Source organism: Limanda limanda, chromosome 13 (genome assembly GCF_963576545.1).
Source record: "Limanda limanda chromosome 13, fLimLim1.1, whole genome shotgun sequence".
NCBI lineage: Eukaryota > Metazoa > Chordata > Actinopteri > Pleuronectiformes > Pleuronectidae > Limanda > Limanda limanda.
Window position 1 is genome coordinate 25155325 of NC_083648.1, and position 20961 is coordinate 25176285.

At 40.9% G+C, this 20961-nt stretch overlaps 2 protein-coding genes across 2 annotated transcripts; one reads left to right on the forward strand and one right to left on the reverse strand.

Annotated features, from left to right (window-relative positions):
• Positions 1-889: 889 nt before the first annotated feature.
• On the forward strand, positions 890-6627 carry LOC133017789 (actin-related protein 2/3 complex subunit 5-A-like). Its single transcript, XM_061083984.1, has 4 exons — positions 890-1135; positions 2546-2619; positions 3025-3201; positions 5939-6627. The coding sequence occupies exons 1-4, from the start codon at positions 997-999 to the stop codon at positions 5999-6001; spliced, it is 453 nt and encodes a 150-aa protein (XP_060939967.1). The 5' UTR covers positions 890-996; the 3' UTR covers positions 6002-6627.
• Positions 6628-9966: 3339 nt separating this feature from the next.
• Positions 9967-19487, reverse strand: rnf2 (ring finger protein 2). Its single transcript, XM_061083823.1, has 9 exons — positions 19440-19487; positions 17083-17179; positions 16428-16588; positions 15231-15313; positions 14962-15094; positions 14772-14871; positions 14290-14462; positions 13759-13948; positions 9967-11764 (listed from the first exon to the last, which is right to left on the reverse strand). Exons 2-9 carry the CDS (start codon positions 17167-17169, stop codon positions 11663-11665), a joined length of 1029 nt encoding a protein of 342 aa, XP_060939806.1. The 5' UTR covers positions 17170-17179; positions 19440-19487; the 3' UTR covers positions 9967-11662.
• Between the last annotated feature and the right edge of the window lie 1474 nt (positions 19488-20961).

Here is a 20961-nt window from a genome sequence, read left to right on the forward strand (position 1 = left end):
GTGCTGATGTGATTTAACACATTATCGTCCTGAGAGAGGGATCCCTCACATGTGGCTCTCTCTGAGGTTTCTACATATTTTTACCTGTGAAAAGGGTTTTTAGTAGTTTTTCCTTACTCTTGTTGAGGGTTAAGGACAGAGGATGTCACACAATGTTAAAGCCCCATGAGACGAATTGTTATTTGTGAATGTGGGCTATACAAATAAAACTTGATTGATTGATTGATTGATCTTTGTTGCTGCTCGTTATTTAGTTTGCTTTGCTTTCCTGCCCTCCAGTGGTCATAACTACTTAATGCAGGTGTCATACCATTTATGTTGTCTATATAAGACTTGTATTGATGAGCATATGGATTTGGCTTTATCCTATACTTTTTTGCTTTTATTTATTTATGATAGTTTGTGCATTATGGAAATGTTGTATTATGTTTGTAGTGGATGTACAGTACAGCTACATATCTTAAAACATCTCAATAGATACAAATATGGTTCAAATCCACCTGATGTTAGCTTTCAACCAAATGAGGAAAGTACAGCCGTGACTTTTGTCGTATGATTAATGGAGTTAGTTAGTCAGATAAATCAGTAAATCACTGCACGTTCAAAATAAGAGTATGAGATAAGAGATTTGTCCCTAATCACTGGATGCATCTTGATCATTTTAAATTGGATATTTTTCCATACTCGAGATTGCTCTGTATGTAAATACCAACAGTGAAAATGCACAGTTACCTTGAAGGAAAACTAGTATTAGTACCAACTCAATACTGTATAACCACAAGTAGACTTTAACAGACTGCACCACTACTCACTCCTCACCAGTAGGTGGCGGTAAAACAGTAGTACCCTGGTTTAGAAACGATCAACGAAGCCGAAGAAGAATCCTCAGAGCAGGAAGTGAAGTAGCGGTAGGTGGACACTGGACAGCTCAGCTGCTAATATCTGCTGTCCTGAAAGCCTGTTTCTCCCCGAATAGCATATCCTTCTGCGTCCATCATGTCCAAAAGTTCACTGTCAGACCGCTTCAGGAAAGTGGACGTGGATGAGTACGACGAGAACAAGTTTGTGGACGAGGAGGAGGGAGGAGAGAACCAGGGCGGCCCGGACGACGCCGAAGTGGACGGTCTGCTCAGACAATATCCTTCTAGTTAGTAGATGTGTTAATGTGCATGAAGCCAGTTTTCCACTCAGGATCAGGACCGGTCTCCTCCCAGTGACTGGGACCGAGCCGCTGGCGTCGTGCAGCCAGCTGGCGGCCCGTAGGAGGCCCGGCGGCCACTGGGCCACTCCGGTGTATTTATGCATATTCTGATACATCGGAGTGACATCCACCATGTGCGGTGAGGTGAGTGAGTCGTGGCTGGAATGTGTTGGATTCACTCTGACCAGGTAGCTGCACATTTCCGTGTTGAACGTGGTTTCCGGGTGTGAGTTGACAGGAGGAGGGTGTGGTCGCTCTGTCGTCAGTGTAGCGAGAGAGTTGTACTCTGAGTTCTTGTACTACACAATGTGTACTGACCTGTGTACTATTATCAATTGTACTATGGTGATCACACATCAGCCCAGTCAGTCAGATCACTCAATTCTAATGAGTTCAAATAAGGTCTATGCACCTTTCCTATTCCTATTAACTATAATGTACTAATACTTTACTATACTGGTGATGCATATTATACTTCATCGTAGGTGTACTTTACAACCTTTTTGCACGTACTGTACTATACTATCAATATATTGTACTAGACTAGTACAATAACTATACTATATTATGAATATATTATAACAGTTTAATATACTAGAGTAATATAACTTTACTATAATGTGACTACTATAATTATAATACACTAACACTATACAGTATGATAACTACTATACTACTACAGTATACCATTCTATCATTCACTACTGTTCTGTAACTATATTATATTGTACTGTCATATCATATTAATCTGCAATATACTATACTATAGTGTATTATACCTCACTAATATACTATATTGTATAATAATATAATTATATCTAACTAAGATTAGATAAAATTATCTTATTTGTTTCACTATGTGGGGGGGGGGCATGTACATAAGTGTAGTAAACATAAACATGAGGAAATATGAAAATTAGAAATAGTACATACTTTGTAAATAAATGTTGTATTAAGTTGAACCTGAGTGTGATATATTAGGTGCTTGTGGTGTATTGGGAACAGAGCAGATTGTACAGCAGCAGGAAGGAACCACCTGTGATATCTCTCCTTCCTCACTGTGGGTGGATCAACCTGTGACTGAGGCAGTTCTCTGTGCTGCTCTCCTCTGTCCCACCACCTCCACTGAGTCCATCACCAGCTTCCCTCCTCTCCACTCTCTCCCTGTTTGCTGTCCAGATGCTGCTACTCCAGCAGACCACTCACAATGTACCAATGTTCCTTCATTCTGCTGTGGCATTGTATAGGGAAACTCTTTATTTTTTTTATTTAGCAGAAAAGGGAAATGCACATGTATCTCACACCTGTGTGTAGAAAGTCTGTAGTCCTTAACTGCTGTTTGCAAGGGGAACATGACTGGTGCTCTCCACGCTGTGCTGAAGAACCCACCAATCAACTCCAAGAACCAGAACGCCAAGGTATCAGTCTTAGTTTTTGCACAGTATCTTTGTGTGTCTACAGCAATACTCTCACTGGGTGATATTAGATGAGGTATTACTTTCTCTGTGATCTGATATTCCTCTCCTCCTCTTCTCTTCCTCCTTGCTGTTCATCAATTAAGCAAACTGAAGTTTTATGAACTTTTACTATGATGAATCAAAGGTTTTTACTGTATAACAAGATGAAATTACCATAATATTAATTTGTATCTTAAAACAAGACTGAAAAGTTTCAGAACACACACACACACAGAATATTTGAAACATCACGTACACAAGCCTGTCTGTCAGCTCTGCAGTCAGCAGAGTTCTTATGTGACTGAAGAGCGAGACAGATGAGTCATTAACCTGTGAGTTGTGTGACTCTGTCCTCCCTCTGTGTAGGACCGAGCTGAGCTGCTGGTGGTCAGAGTTCTGAGCAGTTTCAAGAGCAGTGACATAGAGAAAGCTGTCGCATCACTGGACAAAGCAGGAGTGGACCTGTTGATGAAATACATCTATAGAGGCTTCGAGAAACCCTCTGACAACAGCAGCGCTGTGCTGCTGCAGTGGCACGAAAGGGTATGCAGTTGATATATAATACATTTAAAATGAAATCATGCAGTGAATCAAAATTAATTTCATATTTTGTTGAATTTTTTAAGTGAAATATAATAAATCCACCCCTGCAGAAAACACATTTCAAAATGTCCTTAACACACTCATACTATGTAGATGATAGATAGATGTATACTTTATTAATCCCGTGGGAAATTGAGGTCATCCAGTAGCTTATACACTTATACACCTCACCGCAGGGGCGGCTCCTGGCATAGGCGAAGTAGGCGGTTGCCTAGGGCGCAAAATGCCGAGAGGGCGGCACAAGGGACTGATTTATCATGACGTGACACATGCAATATAAACCAAAACATTCACATCACAACATCATCTTCTAAACCCGGGGACGCACCGGAGATAGAAGCGCAGCGAGGCGCCACGAAAGCTGTCCGCTTCCTTTCCGCGCCCATGTTAAATAATTGGGCTGTTCGCACCGGCAGCGTTGTGCCGGGAAGCTGCGGGCAGCGCCGCGGCCGGCTCGCGATCTGCAGCGATGGTTCCGGGGTCTGTTCTATTTTTTTCGCTCGCTGCGAGCAAATCGGGCCGGAAAACACACTGAAAATTGATATATTTCAAACGATCTATCATGTCACTACAGATATGATGTCGGAAATGGCAACAGAGTTGTAAGTGCTGTTGTGGCGATCTCAGGGTATTCTGCCGTGACTTTAATCCAGGACACCGGCAGAGTTGTTTTCTCAAACATACTTTAAGGCCGCCGTCATTTGCAATCTCGGGCAGCTGATCTTTTCCTTAAACAGACCTGCTGGATTCACCTGGTTTGTTGACAAATGGGTCCGACAAATACCGTGCTGGTTTGTGGTCAGCGAAAAAGTGACGTGACCGAGACGAGCGTCTTGACATGCATAAAGCATGAGTCATAACGCAGAGGATCCGGTAATTTTTCAAAATAAAACGGTTTTATTTTGGAAAAACTACCGGATAATAGATAAAACAGAAAACATTTAAATGTTTATTCTTTCTGTGCGGCCCGGTACCAAATGACCCACAAATGGGCCTGTTGCCCTGTTGATTACAATAAATAGGTCTAAAAAATATATGTATTGTGTTTGACTGTCCAGTACTGTTCATATTCATTACATTTAAAAAGCAGACATAAAGGTAACTTAAAAGTTACTTTCCCTAGTAACTAATTACTTTTGATATACAGTAACTGGTGGGGTAAATCAATTACTTTTAAAAGAAGTGACTAGTAACTGTAACTAATTACTAATTTTCAGTAACTTGCCAAACACTGCTTAATCCACACATTTGTCAGTTGTGTCTAAACAGACAGAAACACACAAGCACATACTCTCTTGTGTGTGTGTGTGGGGAGGCGTGTTAGACTGTGGTAAGAGTTGAAGATGAGTCAAAAAAGGATTAAATTATCAGGTGCACGATTCAGAAAGCGCAGCAAAGTAGGGGAGGAGAAGAAAGAACAATATAGAGGTAGAATCACCCCAATTCATCATTAATGTTTATTTTTGTCGACATGACATGATATGCTGTCAGTACAGCTGAGTTCAGACTTTTTATATTTTTATTATATATTTTTATTATTTTTTATAGCTTACAATTTTGTCTGCCTGTGTGTGCATCTGTATACAGTCCAAAAGTTCTTGGGGATGCATGACAATTTGCGTGTGTATGTTGGGGGGGGCGCCATTCTGAAACCCCGCCTAGGGCGCCAACATTGCCAGGGCCGGCCCTGCCTCACCGACATACATACATAAATCACATATAAATAGGGAGAACATATTACAGTTACAGGAATGGGTCTGACCCTATGGTACAGAATGCAAGGATTGTGTCAGTGTCCAGTATGAAAGTGTTCTTGTGCTGCTGGAGTGGATAGTACAAAAAGTTCTGTGAGAGTTCTGTGTAGTGGGTGGTGGACATTGTCCAAGATAGTCAGCAACCTACTCAGGGTCCTACTCTCCGTCACTGTTGTGAGGCAGTCCAGTATTAAGTCAACTAAAAACCTGGGTCTCATGGTCACAGCTGTTGGCTCAGTAGATGAATGTATGAAATCCAGCATCACAGTGAAATACTTGAGTCTAGCCACAAACAGAAAAAAATCCAGTTTGACAGAGCTCCACTGTGGCCCACATATCTAAAGCAAATTGGTGGTTTGCTCTCCTGAAATTTGCAATGGTCAGTTCATGACCGGTAGATGGTATAAAATCTGTGGGACGACCTCAGAGTTCTGCAGTCTGACCTCTAAGTACATAAATGAGACAGAGGCTCTGTGTGGACAGTCCATCAAAATGATGTGATGTACAGCGGCTGTGGCTGAGGGGTAGAGCGGTTGTCCTTCAACCAGAAGGTCGGCCGTTTAATCCCAGTCCTCCCCACTTCAATGCTCCTCATCCTCATAGAAAGAAAGAAGAAAAAGTGCTGCTAATAGATGCACTGTATGAATTTGTGTGTGAATGGTAAGCTGTAATGTAAATGTAAAGCACTTTGGTCATCAAGAATAGAAAAGCGCTATGTAATATATCAAAATACAATCCATTTCCCATTTACATATACAAGACATTGATTAAATGTAAATCCACAAAGAAAAGGTAAACATGCTTGTCTCTCAGAGAGAAGAACGGTGGTTACCTCGGTGCTTCATCTGTATACAAATACATTTCCCCATTGTTTTTGTTACACTGCATCTAATGTGTGCGCGTGTGTGTGTGTGTGTCCTCAGGCTCTGGCAGTGGGAGGAGTGGGCTCCATAGTCAGAGTGCTGACTGCCAGGAAGACTGTCTGATCTTCCAACATGGTCCATGAGTAAACGGACGTCAAACTGTTGACTGAGACACGTCTCCTCTTTCTCTGCTTTGGGACACGATTAGCCTTTTGTTTTCATACTGGAACGGAGTGTCTTCCTGATCCAGTTCTCTCCTCCTTTTTTCTGCACTCACTATTTTCAGTCACACCTCTGGGGTTTGGATGTGCTGGCAGTCAGACAGGGAGGTGCTGGCACCTCACACTGTCTGTGTCTGCCAGCCGTGCAGAGAGAAGACACAAGTCTGTCCAAAGCAGCGCCTCGCTCCTTTCAAACTGCTTCACAGCTGCTCTGCTGCCTCCGCTGGCTGCTCACTGCAACATCTCCTCCTCATCTCTCCTCCCCTCCTCCCTCTCGGGCCTCTGACTCATCCAGGTTGAGGAAATGGAAAAGACTCTTCTTGGCCGGACTGTCATGGACTGGTGACCTGTCCAGGGCGTTTCCCTGCCTTTTTTGCCCAGTGCATGCTGGGTTGTTTTCCCCCTAACATTCTAACTTCTGAACATCTTTGTTCATTGACTTTTTTTCTACTTAGACCATCTCCACATTGCTTATATTGTTTCTTTTTATACCTGAAATAAAAGACAAAATAATGTACTACATCTAAATTTTGTCTGATTGTATTCTTGTCTGATAATGAGAAAACCTTCCTCTGCCCGCCGTCTCACTTTGTCTCATAATTTGCTACTGACAGAGAAAAGACCAGGTTGGCAGCATGAAATAAATTCATTGAGACAGCAGCTGAAGTATCTGTTGAGTCAGTTTTGATGCTGGCAGGGTGGAAGAGCATTAGAGCAAACACAGTAGCTGTGTGGTTTTAGCTGCTTCAGGTGTACATTTCACATCAGGTCCTGTTGAATCAGTCAGGTTCTTTTAAACCTTGTTGTGGTTGTGAAAAGTGATGGCTTAGTGAACATGATATTAGCAGGGGACGGCTAAAAGCAGTTCTAAAAGACATAACTATACAATACAGTGTTGTAGCAACAGTCAGGAAATGATGAATATGAAAAAGATCCTACAGGAGTCCCTTAAGCCGACTTAAAGTGTGTTACACACAATTTACAAACGCAATGTAACATTTACAAATGTGCTAAATGATTTATGTGTTTCTTGGGGGACTGACGTATGTGTTCCAAGCCACAAATATCAAGCAATAAACACATATAAAACTAGAATGGCACTCAGTGGAGCGCATACCAACGAGACCCTACAGTCTCCTCAAGCTTCACCAAATTTCACACACTCATGGATATCAGTGCCCTCCATGTACCTGATGTTTTTCATAATGGTCCATGGGGAAAATGGGTACTAACGCACCATCTTGCAATGTTAAAGTACAACAAAATCCTTCCAAGTGTTGTGGACATCTGTTCAGCAGTTTGTGCTGTCTTGCTTAAAAACAGCAAGATGGTTATTATTCTACCAACTCATCACACCCTGAGAAAATAGTATTATACGTACAGGTTTTTGAAAAATGATCTTGTATAAGCAAATATCTAAAAGTATTAAAGATGGTTTATGACCGCTCAAGGCGCTCTAGGGTACACACTCATCCAGTATAACACAGGAGGCACTGCACAGGTGTCAGGAGAAATTTGGGGTTGAATATCTTGACAAACGTCACTTGCACGTCACTGGGTTCGAACTCCTGGACAACCCGCTCTTCCTCCTGAGCGACAGCCGGCCCTAAAACAGGTCACATCTGCTACAATTGCAGGTACTCGTGTCCAGCACTCCTTGTAAAGAAAAAGTACCACTAATATCTAAAATTATAATATCTATAATAAGTTAAACTACACATTTATTTCATCACCACACCCATAAAGTCTCATACATATTTTGACCTTTTCCCTCAAGGCCGTGTGTTCATTAGTATGTCTCTTGTGCACACAGCATCTGTGACTGATATTTTCCATGTTTCATTTTGTCTGCAGCTCAGTGCAGTGAACTGAGCCATGTCAGAACTCTCCTGAAGCAATGATCTAAATTTCCTTTAGAACTAAAAGCCTTTAAATGGACTATTTCATAAACCACCACATGCTTCATATTCCATTGTTCATATGATAAATGTTTTCTTCATTTAATTCACTTTACTCTCCTGCTAACAGCTGCTCCTTTTTATCTTTATTCATGTCATATTACAAATTAAGTTCAACATAGAAAAACACAAGAAAAATACAATGGCAAGTTCACTTTTTTACTTAGGGTGATATATGGTGACAGGAATACACAACTCAACACAAAACACAGTAACGCAACAGTTTTTAATCAGTGAAAACACAAGCAACAGCACTGTGTTCAGTGATGAACACACAATTTCAGGTTTAATTTCCAAACAGAAAGATGCAGTGTACAGGTTCCACACATACACAGAGCCAATCACACACACAGCCACAAACACACACAAGTACCAAATAAGAAGAGAGTGAAGGTGCTTCCCACACACCTCTGACTCACCGTCTCCTCCCTGAATCCAGAATCTGGGCAAAACCTTGGGGTTAAATGAGCCATTTACACTGACAGTAAATGGATCAACTGAACATAAATCAAATGTCAATGTACATTTGGGACCAAATCATTATTCAAAGCTATTTATATTATTTTTGTCAAAGTGAAAAACTGAGCTAAATTCATCTGCTGACCAAGACCATAAGATGTGGTGGAAAGCTCTGGGTCTAGTCTTCAGCTGATGTTTGGGTCACAGGAGGTGGTCAGCTAGTATAGTCTCTCAAAAACTGTCTGAACTGTCCCGACTTGAAGCTGCAAAGATTATATTTATAACCGACTCAGAAATCGAATCTCTTAATTTTCACTCCACCCATCAGCTGCTCCGCATGTGTTATGTTACCTACACAATATCTAATATGGAAACAATAAATGCTGCTATTCACACAAAAACTAAACTGGACCTTGGTCCACAGCTGATGTTTACATGGTGCTGCACCAATACACCTGTAAAGGGTTTAGTGGGATGATTGTGGTTTGTCCAATCAGGTTCCTTGTGACCAGAACAATGTACCAAATCAGTTGCAGAATAACAGGTGTTCTATCATGGACACATTTATGGCACAAACTGGGCTTCTCATCCTTTTGGGACATTCAGAGCCCTTCCTTAGTGACAGACAAAAACAAAACAACTTCAATCAAAACATCTCACTGAACCACCACCATGTGTATAAAACAATAAGGAACTGTACTCTTACGTCTTCTGTGATGTCATGTTTTGCCTTGAAGGAGTGCTGATGAGAAAATAACCCTCCTAACGCTGGCAGTCATGTTACACTGCTGAGTCAGCAAGTGGAGTGGGATTGATGAAAAGGTAGGTGGGATGGTGAATACTGTAATGGTCTGACTGGCCACGGTGCTGCAAAAATACCCCACCCACACACCCACACACACCCACCCACCCACCCACCCACCCACCCACCCACCCACCCACCCACCCACCCACCCACCCCCACACACACACACACACACACACACACACACACACACACACACACACACACACACACACACACACACACACACACACACACACACACACACACACACACACACACACACACACACACACACACACACACACACACACACACACACACACACACACACACACACACACACACACACACACACACACACACACGTTACAAAAGACATTTATAAAAAGGATGAGCCATAGAGAGCAGCCACAGATATTAGAAGACAGTTTTTTTCCTACAGGCAACAGATCAAGACAACAGCTGCCAGATTGTACCTCACAGTCACAGTTCAGAGTTTCACTTCAACCCCCAACCTGTCATCACGCACCATGCTGGTGGTGCACCTGGTTTGTTAGCATGCGTTAACACTGGTAGCTGCATTCAGTAGATACTCGCTCTGTCCTGTGTCCTGCTATAGTGATTCAGTTTCCAGACAGCAGGAAAACAGACTGCAGCCATTCAAACTGTCACCATTTTCTGGTTTATTGAAAAACGACAGACATGTCCAAAAAAAGATCTCCAGAGAACATTTGCAACAGTATCAGAAACAAAAACAAACAAAAACACCTATTTGCCTTCTTCATTCTGTGTATCTTCACATGATTGAATGCTGTAGATTGACCTGGATTCCTCAGTGTAAACGCACATTTTACCATCTAGCATTCAAACAGGTGTCTTCTCGTCCCTGTACACTGTGCGATAACAGTACGTCACTGCGCCAGATGGCTCTGAGAAAATCTGTCTTTTATTCAGAGGCATAACTATGCAAACTAAGAAATGTCAAAAATAATTATATGAATTTTATGAGCAACTGAAAACTTGAGGCCAGGTTACACTAGAAAAGTGGTTTATACACATCACAAATCAAATAATTGAAAGCCGCACTCAGGAAGTAGACAGAAGACCAGGGAGACGCAATGTAGCTTACATATGGAGATTAATATTTTGAGACAGTCGGTCATTGACACTTCACTGGACAAATGGTCCGTTTGCTGCGGTAACTCACACATTACCACCACCTGTGTGCGAGTATGTGCTCAAGATCAACAGAACAGGAATCCAGTTATAGAAATACAGCTCCACAGTGCTGGTAGAGGTCTAAACACCCACAGGCACCTTTAACCACCACTGATTACTTAATGTTGAACATTGAAATATGTCTGAATTTATGGAGATGAAATTCCCTCCTAGCAAATGTCAAGTACGTCATTTCAGCTGTCTAATTTCAAATCTATTTGTCTTTTTAGATGAAAATAATCTCATCTGCACAGACACTAATCTGAAATGTCACCACATTAATTCAGACTGGTGGTTTTCAAAGTGTAATATCTCAATGCTTCACATTCAGTGGTTTCTAACTTTCAACATTAAGTATTCAGTAGGTTCAATTCACTATGAAATTCAGATTATTATGGCCTGGTTTTGCTTCCATACATGTCAGATTCTACTATCGTGGACAGGTACAGTTGAAAAGCGTACATGTACATACAGTGTGTATGGGTAATTACAATGTTGGTATCAGCCTGTGTGTGTCATACGACTTTATCTTCTCATTGGTTATTTTGCTGTAGCACAAGTCCGACCTTATCAATGTGCAATGTGATCTTAATCTAAGAACAGCGTTTCCGAACTCAGCCTCTAAAGCTCTGACTGACCTGTTGGAGGCTGTAATTCAAAATGAGATCTAAGACCTCCGTTTCAGCACATTCCTATACCCTCTGGTTGACAAACCAACATCAAACAGTATAAAAGGGGCTGGAAACAAATATGGAATATTACAATTTCTTTAGTTGGAAAACAGCACATTGGTAACTGAGACTGTGAATGGAGCCTGGTTTTCTGAGCTGGAGAGAATCTATAGCCACTGTTAGCAGCAGAGCTTTATCTGTGATTTATCTGCGAGCTGCTGCACTGATCTGCTACCTTCTACTGAGAAAGATAGAAAGAGACACACAAAGATACAGAGAATATAAAACGAGGGTTTTTTTTCTTTTTACAAGAGTCCGTTCAGGGCTTTCACCAACCCTCCTAATCTCCTTCAGACACACACACCTCTCTTGTTTCTGTGTGCGAAGATGTAGCCAAGTCCGTCTGTTTACTTCCAAATGGTGAGTGTGTATGTGGTTATGTGTGTATGCACGTGTGTGTTGTTATGTGTCTACTTGTGTTCTTTAGTAGGGGCAAAGTAGAGCTCCATGGGTTTGTTCACCTTCCAGTACTTTTCGCTGACCAGCTCCAGAGAGAAGGACCCGTTCAGGACCTGCAAACAGAGTGAAAGAGTTCAAGCATCTGGCAGGTTTCCTGCTCTGAGCCTCATGTCTCGCTTCACCTCCAGCCCAGGCCCGTCACTGCATCTTTATTAACACAGCTGGTCTTCCTGCACAAATAACCAGGCTGCTCTCCACCACATCACAAATTCATCGAATGCAATTAGTCTGCTAAGTTACCTCCGACTGCCACTAACAATTCTCTGCTGAAATAATGGCGTGAATGTCTTTGTTACACATTTGATTCTGATTGTTTTGCTGCACATTGCAATTAGGTGAGCAGACTAAAGAGATTTATATGACATTGACTGCTTTATAGACAGGCATGCATTTAACAACGTTGTGTTGTCAATTCGGCAACTGTCCTCAATAACTTGTTTGACTAAAGTACATAGAAATCAGTCTGTTGGAGAAAATGAATGAAAGACAGATTGTGGATTTTCTTTCCTCTGTAATATCAGTATGGTACTACTATCGGCAACATGAAAATTCTTGTTGTTCAAACATTATATCGTTGCAGGCAAAGACTGATAGCTATCCTGAGAGCCACCGCTGCTTCTTTTTCATCTACTCATTTATGCTGTCCTAAAAGGGATTGTTCACCGAAAAATTTAAATTTACTCATTATTTACTCCCCACAATGCCGATGGATTAAGATTAAGATACATTTATTTGTCCCAAACACATGCAAGCACACTGCAATTGTAGGGAAATGTAACCTCTGCTTTTAACCCATCTGGTGCAGGACACACAGAGCAGTGAGCAGCCGTGTACGGCGCCCGGGGAGCAGATGTTGGGGGAGTAAGGTGCCTTGCTCAGGGGCACTAGACAGGGTAGGGAGAATCCTCTTGGGTTTTTGGACAGATCAATCCAGGTTCGTCTTTTTGTTGTTTCTCCGTGGAGTCGAACCAGAGTCTAACCAGAGACCTTTTCTGCCCATAGTCCAAGTTTCTGCCACTAGTCCACCGCCTCTCGAGGGGTGGATGAGGTGTTTGAGTAAATTTTCGCCTTGCAGGCAAATCCTCTCCAATTGAAGTTACTTGAGATTCCTTCTTCAGACATAACAAAACAGAAAAAATAACACATGCCTCCATACTGCTCCTGTGGTGTCATCTAGGTTTTCGTAATGCCCAACATACTTATCGGACTTGAAACGTCATAATTTACACCCTGTTTAAAGACAGTAAGTCCTCTGATATCCTCGGAGCCGCAGGGCTTGAGGACACTTAGTCACTCTGGCTACAATACTGTTTACCCCTGAGACTCCTTAAATGTTTTGTGGACCCCAGCCCTCCATCGGCATAGCAGATAATGAGTGGATTTCCATTTTTCTGTGAACCATCCAGTATTTTCCCCCAGAAAGCCTGAACTATCCAAAAAAGTATTTTTAAACTACCAACTATCAGAACCATGGTTTGATTGTTTGGAGGTAATGCAATATGGTAACAGTCCCTGATTGTATTCAGATATGGAGGACATCATTTAGTCAAACAGTAATTCCACAAGAACCTGAACATATGTAAGAAACACACTCAAGCAGTTGCTATTAGCACTACAAAGACAGTGTGTAGACAGAGGAGTTAAAAACATCGCTTTTCCATGGCTGGTGTAACTTTTACTTTAACCAATAAAAGTGACATTCAGTCAAAGCTTAAAAAAAAAGTTGCCATCTGAATGTAATGTTGACTGCCCTCTGCTAAAATTAGAATTTGGGCCAGCTTGAATAAGAGGTCTCAACCAAGACCCTGGAAATGAAGCAGCTAAATGAAATCAGATTTCTCTCATTCTATTTTTACATTTCAACACTTACACATGTCAAAATATCTTGTGTGAAGAATTCCTATTGGACGATATGTAGGAATAGGGCATTCATGTTCAGTCAACCAAACTGAAAGAATTCTAAAATTGTTAGATTGGGAGTGCATGGGTGTGTAAATGCGTGTGTTTGTGGGTGTGTAAATGCGTGTGTTTGTGGGTGTGTACTCACAGTGAACTGGTTTCCAGCAGTGGGGATGTAGATGGTGTACTGTTTCTCTGAAGCCGCCTCCACATTGACAGGACTGGCCTCAGCGTTTCTTCTCAGTTCCTCCAGAGCCAATCGGACGGCCAGGTATTTAGACAGGTGATCCACTGTTGCATTACCGGACGTCTTAATGTAGCGAGGGACAAACTCCACACTGCAGACACACAGACACACACACACGTTCAAATATGCATATGTAATCAAACAGGTACAACCAGGAACACAACAGAATAGATGTGTTTGAGACTGATATAATTTGTCTTATATAGACACTGCTCCAAAACAACCAGAAGGAATGTTGTTTAAAGCTACAGGTAACATTCAGCACAATGTAAGTAACACTATAGGGTTTGGCTGTATTTTACCATTACTAAACCGTATAACCCTTATAAAACAGGTGGGTGTATGGTCAGTGTTTCCCCTAGGATGGAGTTGTAGCAGCGGAGGTAAAGCGCGTGTGCAGGGGAACGAATATTTGCGTGACACTATGACTACCTGTTGTGACTGTCATCCTTCTCCATCAAGGTGGGATGTGGCCTGAACACCAGTTCTATTTCACTTGCACCACCATCGATCACAGAGTCCCCGCCCCCATTCTCAGCAGCATTGTCCATGTCCAAACCGCTGTCATCGCTCGTCTTGGTGCGTTTGATGCTCGGACCTGCCTCCTGGGAAAACAGATGGTAAAGTCACTGTTAGTATGAAGACCACACACACCAGGAAGACATGTGTTGTGTTGGAAGGCAAAGTTGTCCCTGTGTGTCTGCGATCTAAGCAATAACTACAATTCTTTCAAATGGTGACATCATTACTGTTTATTCTTAGCTGTGTTTTTGAGGTCTGGCACTTTATTTGCTTGATATATGTCATTTAGAATCAAATTGAGCAATACTGTTGTTTTACATGATTGTCAGTTATTGCTAAATCACCTGTACAGGTTTGAAGTGTAATAATATGTTGTGTATATAAGTACATACCTGGTTGCTGTGGACAGAGGCGTTGCTACAGTGGGAGGAGTCTCCATTGTCTTCTGCTCCGCTTCCGTTCTCCACTGTGTGTCTCTTACCACGCTGCAGTCTGGGGAAAACAAAAACTCATCTTATTAGACTAATTGTGTGTGAATCTGCATCACTGTGTGTGCTTTTGTGTTAAAACTGATGTGTTTACCTGGTCATAGCCTGTATCTTCAGCCCCTCCTCTATGCTGTGGGACAAGGCTTGCTGGTTGTTGTGTTTGCTGATGCGGGCCAATACTCTCTCCTGGTGGGCCTCGTACTCGTCGCGGCTGGGATAAATCTTACCTAAAATGGGATGTATGAGTATAAAACACAAGTCTACAATATCTTTACCCGGTATTTTGACTTACTGAACTGTGTCAATATTCCGTTTGAGTAGATATTTTTTTGTATTGGTTATACCTCCTTTGTCGTTACTTACTAATCAGAGCATCAAAATTCGGGTCTGGACGCAGCGACCTCTTAGACACCAGCTTCTTACGACAGGTAGGACATTCTTTATTACTGCAAAGATAAGGAGGAAAGGAGGTGCTATCAGAGGCTTGTGAGAACCAGACACAGCCTGACAATGGTGCAGGGAGGGAGTCTCCCCCTTCTAACCAAACAGTGAAGGCCAGGCCCAGGGCATTGCTTTGGCTAGCTCACAGATAAACGAGCCCCTGTCAGCAGTGGTCTGGTTTGGAGTGGTTTGCTTTAGACTCCGGCTAGCACTACCATGATTTCCAGAATCTGCATTTGGTAGCTTTAATATGACTTTTTTTTTTTTTTTTAACAAAGGAACACACCTAACCCATTAAATGACAGACTTACAATTGCATCTTAAAGTGCTTATATCTAGGTTCAACATAAAAATGTACTTATAGTGCCCGTAAAGGGAAAATAGGGGAACAGATTTTTGTGTACAGTTATTAAAACAGTTATGAATCTCTTTTTTAAACATTAAACATACCGTAAGAATTTGACACAGGGAAAAACTGACTTATACTGATATGACCTGCCATTCGATCGAGAGAGATGATCAGCACCGGCCTAAAATGAGACGTTGCTGCCTGAATTTAGTACCGTCTGACCTTTGCCTTCAATTTATCATTTTCAAGAGTGACAGACCTAGGGATGAGTGGGGCTACATTTTATTAATGCTACTACTTATATAAGTAATTAATCTATCAGATAATTTACTGATGTTTTTGTATGTATATATATACAAAAATATATATATTTAAATGTAATTAAACATTATTGCTTGAGCTACAAAGTAACAATATAAACTCAATAATATCTCCACGACAACTAGTTGCGTGCAAGGGTATCGCAGTCCTACATGTGTACATTAAGAGCCACTGGTGACTGACCACAACCGGTCATTTATGAAGGGACCTTTTTAGGGCAGAATAGATCATAAAGGAACAATAAAAGCGATCAACAGCAACAAGAAAAAATGTAAATCTAACCTCAGGATAAGATATATTTAAACATGATGTATCACCATAGGCATAATATTATCACTATCGACTACCACATGTGATGAGATGGTGATAGGATTGATGATGATTGATTGAGTAATTAAACAAGGGGAAGAAGGGACTCTACTGGTTTCTACTGTGAGGTTCAAACTCACCCAGATCTCAAAGCTGTGATGATACAATCAGCGCAGAAGCGGTGCAGACATTCTTTAGTTGTCATTGTGTTCTTCAGCATGTCCAGACAGATAGGACACATTAGTTCACTGTGCAAGGACCTGGGCGACACCGCTATCTCCAGTCCATCTGTTATAGCTTCCTGTGTCCGTGAGAAACAGATCATCATGTAGGTTAGTACACTCAGATACATTATTTGAGAAATGTTACACACACAACTAATGCAGGTCACAGGTCTGACTGACGTTTTTCTGAAACAAAGAGCCACAGCAGCTGAAAAGTCGTCATTTTAAATAATTCACTGTTTTACTTTCAGGAGCACATAACTGTGTATGTACAGGGACAATTATACCATAAACTCATTTGAACTGATCAAGTGTTCCTGATAATTTCCCATATATAGTGGGTGTTTGTAATAAATCTCTGCGAGAGAGACACATTAAACATTCCATCTCACATTTTTACATGTCTGCCAAACTTGATGATAGCATACGTGGTCTCAATGAGACAATAGAGGTAAATTTTAGAAATGAGCTCTACAACAGAAGCACAAACTTGTGTGGCTGATTAAATCTGTTAACACACAGACAAACATGTCAACAATGTGTATAGATTGAAAGGGTATGAACAGTTCACCTGTGGAGTTCTCTGTAGCTCATACAGACTCAGTTCCCAGGTCTTACTGAGGGGTTGAACCCCGTTGGTCTGAACCGTCTGAGTCATCACTGCAGAACTGAAACATACAAAAACACATTTGCTTTTCAGGTTTTCTGGAAAAAATTAAAGATTGGATATTTGGTTGCATATAAATGATAAATGACCTGCACATAGAAATATTTTTCTAGCTTAGCAGAATAAACCCTCTCATTCACACACTGTGGGGTATAATATATCTCATAGTCACAGCAGCGTGTGGACTGGAGGGATTGAACCCTGCACTTACTGGATGACAGACTCTAGATAAAATGCTTTTTACAAAACTATACACAGATGATTGACTATCCCCTTGGAAACACCCATGTGAATTGTTGTCCTGTTTGTGATATATCTCTTGTAGGTTTCATAAACCAAGAAGTTTAGGAAAATAAATTTGAAAAATACAGCAGCTTGCATTATTGCATAACAACGCACCAAACATATCTTTAATGAAAAACACAATGAACCATTCAGTCATTCATTTCTACAGCTGATGATGGAGGACCAAAAGGATTTATTTACTCATAAAATAACTTAGGGCATAATTTCTGTGTGTCAGTGGGTTTGGCCACTGCCACACTTGTTGTCATTCAACATATTTTGGTATTAAAAATAACAGGTTTTCTTACAGAGCTGTAGACTCAAAACATCACTTCTTACAGTTTCATGCTTTGTACAGCCATTTTGATAACCTCATCCAGATTTCAATATTAATTGTATACAGACTTTTTAATATTTGACTCACTCCACTGTTCTTTTACACAGCTGTTTATTAGCATATTTTGATCCTAATGCACATAGTTTAAGAGGAGAGCCACTATTCAGATACATTTAAATAGACCTAGTTTTGAGCTGTATATATTACCCTTTGATTTTATTTGATTAAAGTAAACATTAAGTACAAGTAAATGTTAATCCCCCAAACATTTAGGCTATTTTCCTATTTGGACCTTGACTAAAAATGCTGTGAGGTCCCTATTAAAAGTATGTTATTGCTCTATATTGTAGTATGCATGTATCTATGCCCCTGGGTGTACCCCTGAAGCATAGCTGATTAGGTAGATTTAAAAAAGTAATCAAATGTTTAGAAATGACCAAATTTGACAGGCATTAAAAATAAGATTTCCATATCAGAAAAACGGATATCTTAAAAAAGGTTCTAAGTGCATAATCTATGCGACAGTGAAATGAGATCTCTATTATTCCACAGGATTAAGTCTGGGTTTTAGGGAGTACCTGTCACCTTGGAAGAGCAAGAAAATAGATTTTATTTTAAATAAAAGAGCGCATTTAGGCTATAAGGAATAACATAACTTTCCATTATGCAAAGAGAAGTCAGTTCATTTCAAAAGACATTTCAGAGCTCTTCAATACACCTGAGCACAGCTTTGATTCAAATAGCTTCCAGTCAACCAGAGGTAAGCCACACACTGGGCCTGAATGGGCTACAATGATTCCTAATAAGATTTACATGAGCAGAAGAAAACTGAGTGACGCTGTCTCATGTCTACTCTCGGATTGCTGCGTTTCCATGAGCATATTGACACACGTGACAGACAAGAGGGGACAGTCGTCCAAATGAAACACACTAGGTTGCTCAATGCAAACCCTTTATGTTTTCACATAAGCTTTAAATTTAAAGATATCCCATGATAACAAACAGCATTTTAACCACAAGATGTGTTTACTTGAAGGAAGCATCCATGTCTTAAACCACTGCCTGGGATTAGATACACATTATCTCTCGTTGATCTCTTCTTTGAATCTTTGCTTTCCACCACAGGACAGGAGGATAAACTGAAGCTTGATTCGCTCCAACGTATCGTTACTAGCTACTGCAGATAATAGTCAGACCCAACGCACAGATTCCAGGTAGAAACTATGGGGATCGGCTAGTGCTAGCTAGCTAGAACACAGGGTAGCTGCTCTTCCTAACGCCAAACATAGAGGCGAAATACGCGTAAAATGTAGCCTGTGTGAAACAATTCAGACGGCAAATAACGTGTAGAAATGTTAAACAGAACCATTGTATCTATTTAAAATGTTATCACAATGGTACAAAGAGCTAATCCCACAAATATTGCGAGGGGGTCGTGAATGTAATTTGTCGCTGTGACAGAGGGAGAAACAACAACAGAGAAAAGAGCCGTCGCACCAGTGAGCTGAGGGGAGCTGAGGGCTTCTCCTGCATTGTTACCCACATTTAAACAGTCGAGCCCCTGGCAGTGAGACACACATACACCCGCGACGGCCCAATACCCCCCAATGTTTCCAGATATTACTGTTTGAGTACTTACATTTTCAGTTGTGGGTAGAAGCCGATCCAGCCAGCGCGTTCAGGCGATGGCAATATGGCGGAATGTACGAGAAGCGATGTCGTCTGGGAAATCGAGGCGCTTTGCCAGAGGGGGGCGGGGGACCCAGAAATGGGGGCGCGGGGTAGACTGGGAACGTGAATTGTCACAGAACAGTGTTCCATCCCAAAATGACCCGTAAGAAAGATTCACGTTGACCCACTGATACATCATTTCCTCACAGCAGGTTCGGAGCCTTGTGGAAACACATGGAGGTGTTGTCTGACTTCAGCAGGGGAAGAAAACTGTCAAACAACAGAAGTTCACATGTAAAGGCTACAAGGGACGTTAGGACGTTGTTGTTGAAATTAATCAAAAAACAAGGGATGAGAGAAGAGGGAAACACTTTTTTTTATTTAGTTATCATGCTTGCAGTCTTTTCCCTCTCATTGTACATCTGTTTAATACCCCCCCCTCCAAAAAATCACACCCATCCATCTTTCCATCCATCCACCTATCCATGAATCCATGAATCCATCCATCCATCTATCCATCCAATCAATCAATCAATCAATCAATCAATCAATCAATCAATCAATCAATCAATCAATCATCCATCCATCCATCCATCCATCCATCCATCCATCCATCATCCATCCATCCATCCATCCATCCAATCAATCAATCAATCATCCATCCATCCATCCGTCCACTCAACCAACTATACATCCAGCCACCTATTTATTTTGTAAACCTCTATGGCGATGTAGTAACTGAGGTAACTGATTACCTAAAAAAAATTAAAAAATTAAGTAACAGAACCATAACTTTTAAGTTAAGTAGTACTTAAAAAATGTACATTTGTCAACTTGAACATTTTAATTCTTTTTTAAAGAAATTTAGTTTATCTGAATCTATTTGGTACATTGCCTAAAAAAAATTAATTTCCACGTGCTCAATCAAATTAAATTAACAATGCTTATTAGATTTACATTGCACTGACTATTCATTTACTAAAAAATTTGATTTTGCACAACTTAAAGGCTAAGGGAAATTAACTTAAAAATTGTGACTGTGCTACACTCCAACACTGATGGAAAGTCACTCAACAAAATTATTATTAGTCAACTTAAAATTTACAAAATTCGCCATTCTTAGTTAGCAATGCTCAAAAGTGTATGTATACAACTCCATTATTACAATTCAAGTTTTTTATAAACTATCAACTTGAAACATTTCCAGCAACTTCACTATTTCATTGAAATATTGGCATTTCTATTAAACAATTAATCATAAATGTCCTTTGTATTGTATTATACACTGACACGCCACTAGAAGACATCAGAGGTCAGTGTTGCTTGTCTGTCCCCCGGTATTCAATGATTTGGTGATTTACAGATCCTCACATTGGTTGTGTGAAAGCATCTGGGCCTTATTGTACACATTCCGCACTCAACATGTTAACAGGATGGAATGGTTCTCTCACAGTGACAGTGATTGCCCAAATGCTAGATGGAGAAATTGG